The 6,000-nt window shown below is 46.0% G+C and overlaps 1 protein-coding gene across 1 annotated transcript; it reads right to left on the bottom strand.

Moving 5' to 3' along the window:
- Nucleotides 1-1,314: 1,314 nt before the first annotated feature.
- LOC120657509 (heparanase-like protein 3) lies at nucleotides 1,315-5,549 on the bottom strand. The gene is made up of 9 exons (XM_039935829.1): nucleotides 5,092-5,549; nucleotides 4,007-4,043; nucleotides 3,568-3,751; nucleotides 3,308-3,456; nucleotides 2,813-3,046; nucleotides 2,536-2,725; nucleotides 2,298-2,423; nucleotides 2,094-2,193; nucleotides 1,315-1,903 (listed from the first exon to the last, which is right to left on the bottom strand). The coding sequence occupies exons 1-9, from the start codon at nucleotides 5,329-5,331 to the stop codon at nucleotides 1,547-1,549; spliced, it is 1,617 nt and encodes a 538-aa protein (XP_039791763.1). The 5' UTR covers nucleotides 5,332-5,549; the 3' UTR covers nucleotides 1,315-1,546.
- Between the last annotated feature and the right edge of the window lie 451 nt (nucleotides 5,550-6,000).

Here is a 6,000-nt window from a genome sequence, read left to right as displayed (position 1 = left end):
TTTCATTCCGTCGGATAGGTCCTGCATGGTTGCAACGTCCAACGAAGGCGTCTACTTCCTTTGTTTTCTCTATCAGCACCGGTTCACGCTGGAGTTCTGATGTCTACTAGGGTGCGGCATGAGGGTGGGAGCTGCGGTTTTGGTTTTTCTCCGCTGTCGTCCTCGTGTGTATGACCCCGCGTTGATGTCCCAATTCAACCGGGTGAGTATAATTGTTTTTTTTCTTTTCTTTTCTTTTTTGTTTCTCTGGCTATGGCCTCCCAGGGCCGTAGTCTTGTATTTTCTACTATATTAATAGAAACGCACATTAATAGAAACGCACTCGTCGAGTGCATTCGTTCAAAAAAATGATGATACTTGGAGCGCGATCTTGTGGCTGGCGGACCAAGATTTATATGTTCGCTCACAAACTCTTGGGCCCGAAGCAAAGGCCCAACCTCGAACGGCGGCGGCGCCGGGAGGAGGAAGAAGGCCGTACCTGGGCTGGGCCGCAAAGGGCGAAATGAGATCACAAAGATCTTCAGACGATGGATCGCCGATTTGTAGCGCAAGTGACATATAGCCGCGGCGGCTCGTGACCCTCATCTAGTCATCTTTGTAGGTGCGCCCATGAACTGGCGATGTGCCGATACAGTTTGTGTAATTGTGTTCATCACATCTCGCTCATTCATCCATCAAGCCCGATCGGCGAGTTCAGCTCTGGCACCTGCGCAAGCGAATTCATCCAGTTTAATAGAGAAAGAGCCTCTGTACCATAGCAACTTCTTGATACAATTCAAGTGCAAAATTCTGAACTGCTTGCAGTTGCAGGGCCATCACCTCTACTGAGAAAACTGACAAGCAATGGTCAGACCGTCAAGAGTTGGAGATCAGGGGGGGGGGGGTACTGAGTTGATGTCGGCTGTCGGCAGGATCAATGGGCAGCCACCGAGGACCCCGGTGTCTGCACAAGTTGGCCCGAAAGCGAATGAGAGCTCGCTGTCGGTGAGGGACAGGGTCGACATGGACTCCAAACTTTGGTCTACCCATACCAGCAAGAGTTCTTTTGTAGTTACAGTGACAATAGCGCTAGCATTGAAGCAATGGGTATCTGAAGAAATTTAAAAAACATCTCACCCTCTTTTCCCCATGGTGAAGATAATAAAACATAACTTTGTTTGCAGAGAAGAAACAACTTTCTGGGATTCGCCTATCGCCACAAACAAGTGTATTTGGTCTTTTCTCTCATATTCTTTTCCTGTCTCTTCCAACCGTGACATGATTCCTAGCCAACTTTCGCCTTTTTATGATTTCTCAAACAAAATGAGAGAGATATGGACCAAAACTGCAAATCTTTTTTTCTTTTAATTTATTTATCATTTTCCTTTCCTTTTGCTCAACCATTATCTGGACAATTCTTTCTTAAATGAATGACAAATCACAAATCTTTCAGCCTTACAGCTTACTTTGTGTCCAGGTGAACAAGCTTCGCCGATCACCCAGACATCATCTAATCTATGACAATAGCATCATTCACACCGAGAAGGTGAAAAAATCATATAAATATCTACCTACAGGCAGGAGCATAGAAGCTGGGGATGTGAGCAAACACAATGGAGTAAGGACCCACGGTTATGGGCTTTGTTCCCTCCACCTGCATTGGCTCCAGCTTTGGGATGTCTCCATTGGCGTCAGTTGCCAACACATTACCATTCAGCAACACTTGTTGGCTCTGCAAGTTCCCGTCTTTAGGAGTGAGATGGTACTCTTCTCTTGTAAGCTCGGCTGCTTCACCAAGACCAGGAATGTGACTAAACCTTCTGCCCTCCTTCCTTGCACTCTGGGTTTGGGCGCCTTCGCTCGTCACGTAAATGCGGTTTGTATTGTTGCCACTGAGATTGATCAGGAGCAGAGTAATCCCTTGCTGAAAATTTTAAGGAAAAAGGTTAAGCATGGTCCAGATGTTTTTTTATTTTCTGAAACAGAGAAATCTCCTGCTTTTATACAAAGCATATAAGTTTGTCGTACAAAGGGGCTGGGGATACCGGTCCAGATGGTTATTATGAGGTGCTGCCCGAAAGAAGCAGAATCTTGAATTGTGTGTGGACCCTTACCGATTTTTTCGCGCAATGTGCATAAGCACGGATCATATTTGTGCCATTGAATGTTGTCGAGAGCACCGTGGTTCCCATGAGGCGATGCCATAATAAAGCACTGCAGACAAAGCAGAAAAATGCTAGTTAAGATGGTGGGATTCACAGCTTGTTTGGTTTTACTCCTAGATTTACTGAAGCTTAGGAAAAGTTATGTATGTCTACCTGTAATAGTCAGGATTTGGTTCAAATGTAGTTGTGTTGAGCAGGCCATAGTTCCCACCAACCAAGGTCTGTCTACAGTAACTTTTTGTGTCATACTTTGATGACATCCCAAGCTGATCCAGGTACCTGAACAGTGAACATCATCAGTTGAAAGTCAATAAATACTTCTTCAGATGACACTTTCAAATTCAATTACAGAGCATGGCTGTGTGCTACTTCAAACTTGATCTTGGCTTACCAGAAGCTGAACACAAATGCATCAGTTACAAGGTGGTGACCACTGTTGTAAGCCCCTCCAGCTTCGCCAACCCAGGCAACTGTGGACGTCCCTGCAGACTTCAGTATCCCCTGAAGATTGCTGAACGTGCTTGCCTCGCCATCAAGGTAAGATGGATTGAGAATCTTCTCGATAAGATGGTCATCAACACCTGATACGTTCAGCATTTATATCCAGTTATGCAGATGCCAAGTCTCCAACTCATGTATTCAATTGATGGTAAGTAGGGTGAGCATACCAGGGCCTAAATTATAGATATGATGAGTGATCACATCCATTTGACCTGGCTTTGTTTTGCTGACGAGTTCATTGAACCAGGCTGCGTCAAAGAAACCTCCTGGTGCAAGTACTAGAGGCTTTGATGGGTTGCCTTGGTAGGTGCTGTCAATGATGTGTTCCAAATTGATCACGTCTGCTGCATATTGGTCTGCATCAATCCGGGCTCCAACTCCACTACCACTGAGTTCATTTCCTACAAGAACACTATATTTCTTAAACAAAACTAGTGTACAATGAAAGTATGCCTTTTGTATATTGACGTGTGAAAAGACACAGAAAGCATCATCTATGAACTTTCCCTTTCCTACTCCTATCTAAACAATGTTGACATAATTGTCCAGATTCCTTTCCTACATACTTATCAGAACTCTCTAAATAAAGTGGCTTCAAAACTGTATCATAGGAAGATAACGTGATGCCCTCCACACAACCCACAAGATTACATAGAGCGTACCGAGCTCCCATCCATGGATATCGTAGCCTTTGTTGACAGTGTAGCGAATAAAAGAAGCTGCGTTCGTGTAATTCCATGGCCCCCCTAAAGAACCATCAGGCATTGGGACCCGGCCATTCAGAGCATTCAACCCAAAAATAATTTTTGCCCTGCAAAGTCAAACAGAATGTTAGCCAATCAAGTCCAAAGTAAATGCAGTTTCTGAGACTGTCTTTATGTTGTAAATGAGTAGAGCAATCTACCCAGACTAAAGAAAATACCCAGATTTTTGGAAGAAAGCATTTAGCTCATCCCATCTATGCAACGGTAGGCAACCTTGCGAGAAACCAAACATCGCAGACGTGTTCTTCACGAATGGAGTACATGGTTGCCCAGAGTCACCAGTGTCATATATCAACATATCTTGCAAGGAGCCGCCCAGCCGGAGCTTCAGAGGGGAGAATGCTGCAAATTTGGTCAGATTGTTATGCGAGGATGGGCCACATATCAAAGTACCAGTTCCATGGATTTTATCTTACGAAAAGAATATGCCATGGTTTTCAGAGTACTACTGCTGAAAGAATTTTGCTACAATTGGTTTGTTACCATCCCATCAAAATCTGGTAATATATTTCAAGGAAGACAATTGATTTCTTGATTGGACAGTAGGACAGATTTTCTTATGAAAGCAAAAGGGACGATGATGATGTCTTGGCTTACCTTTGACGGCATTCAGCAGGATTTTGTTAGAGAGATTCTGCAGGGAGGAAAATATTAAAGACCTGTGTCAATCACCCATGTCATCATGGTTTGATTTGCACAAACTTCTGCAAAGCTAGCAGCCAACGAATTGAAAACTAGCAAACGCACAGTTGAGGATGCAACACCAAGATATAGTAAATTGCTACAACCTGACCTCTGTTCTTTTGATGCTAACGTTCTCTAATCACGAGCATTAGAATATGGCCAAGTAGCCAGTAGTGTTCATGTGTTTTGGTAGGCTTTACATTTGCACATAATTGGTAAGAAAAGGTACTACTACTCTAGATGCAAACAGCCCGGCATGACTATAGGTCCATGTAATGAAATCAAATCAATGAAGAACGACGACAATTAAATAAAAAATAGTTCCCATCCATCGACACGCCAGAGGACACAGCACAATGCGAACCGGCCAGACGCCGCCGCCAAACGAGGCCGCGAGCAAGCCGAGGCCGCCATTGCATTCGGGCCAGTAGAATGAGCTGACCGGACACCGGAGTTGGCTGACGATGAAGAACGGCGGAGCCGGCTATGTAGTGGGCTGGCTCAAGCGCCGGACTCCTGGAGGTTGGGCTAGCACCGGCGGCGTGCGGGGCCTCGTCGGCGGCCATGTCACCGGCCCGGTACATTTTGCAAAAGCCCCCCTGGTTTGGAGGACCTGTGGACGGGCATGGCAGCAAACGACCGCTCCCCGGACAAGCAACCATGTCGCTGCCGACCAAAAAAATAAAACTAGAAGAGGGCAAGGGGCTGTGTTTAGTTTTTCCAACTCTTTCAAACTTTCTAAACTTTCCATTATATTAAAATCACATCGAAATATTAAATATAGCAAATAACTCATGTATGGAGTATAAATATAGGTAAATAAAAAAACTAATTGCATAGTTTTGATGTACGTTGCGAGACGAATCTTTTGAGTCTAGTTAGCCTATGATAAAATAATATTTACCACATACAAACAAAAAATACTACAATATTTTTCGCAAACAATTTTCACATATTTTTTACGACTAAACACGGCCAGGTTGTGAAGCTGAACTGACCAGGTTGAGGAGGGAGGCGAGGCCCCAGCTGCAGGTGCCGTAGTCGCACTTGTCCGGCGGCCACCAGTCCAATGTGGTGCAGATGAAGTCGTCGTCCGTCGCCGCGACGGCGGACCGCGCGTCCACGACCACCGCGTCGCCGCCCGCGAGGGCCGTGGTGCTCACGGTGGCGGTGCCGCCGAGCCAGAAGAGGGCCCAGACGCAGAACCCGACCACCTTGAGAAGCAGGCCCGCCGCCATTCCTCCAAAGAAGCAAGAACAACAAGAGCTTGAAAACAGAGGGTAAATGCAGGGGAAAGGGACAGTGCCCCTCCTCAAGGAAAGCGAGCCCCTTTGCGCCGGGGAGGGAAGGTTCTTGCCGGCTGCACCATGTAAAGAATCTCGAGGCGGGGAGCCTCTGGTATGGTCGCGGATGGACGGATGGTTAGGCAAAGCAGAGAGAGAGAGAGAGAGAGAGAGAGAGAGAGAGAGATCAGATGGATGAGCCGCGGGGCTGCGGGTTTTTAATGGTGGCAGGCTTGGTGGGGGGAGCTTGGAATCTTTTTTTAAAAAAAAATAAAGAAAGAAGCTTGGAATCTTCGGCGAGCAGATCAGCGAGAGGGAGGTGGAAGCAGCTGCAGACAAGAGGCAACGCAAACGGCACTGACTGAGAGCAGGAAGGAGCACGGAGCAGTCATATCTTTCAAAGAACATGTTTAGTCAGCGCATGCGAGCTGTTCATCTGTCGAATGATAGAACTTAACCCCTCAAAAAATGATAGAACTTAGAAGGGACCGCGAATTTGCAATTTTTACCATCTTTAAAACCACATCACATTTGTATTCCCATAAAAAGCCCTCACATCAAGAGCTAGAGACAGCAGATCACTTGCCAGTGAACTGATGTGTTGCAAAGGAGATCAAGTGGACC

The sequence above is a fragment of the Panicum virgatum genome, chromosome 1N (genome assembly GCF_016808335.1).
Source record: "Panicum virgatum strain AP13 chromosome 1N, P.virgatum_v5, whole genome shotgun sequence".
Lineage (NCBI taxonomy): Eukaryota > Viridiplantae > Streptophyta > Magnoliopsida > Poales > Poaceae > Panicum > Panicum virgatum.
The sequence above is the reverse complement of the archived record's forward strand: the minus strand, read 5'-3'. Positions and strand labels throughout refer to the sequence as shown.

Coding starts and splice junctions, on each gene's coding strand:
- LOC120657509 (XM_039935829.1), bottom strand. CDS start 5,331: ATGGCGGCGGGCCTGCTTCTCAAGGTGGTCGGGTTCTGCGTCTGGGCC. Junction 3,752..4,006: donor CCTGCTGAATGCCGTCAAAG/GTAAGCCAAGAC, acceptor CCAAATTTGCAG/CATTCTCCCCTCTGAAGCTC. Junction 3,047..3,307: donor TATCCATGGATGGGAGCTCG/GTACGCTCTATG, acceptor GTGTTCTTGTAG/GAAATGAACTCAGTGGTAGT.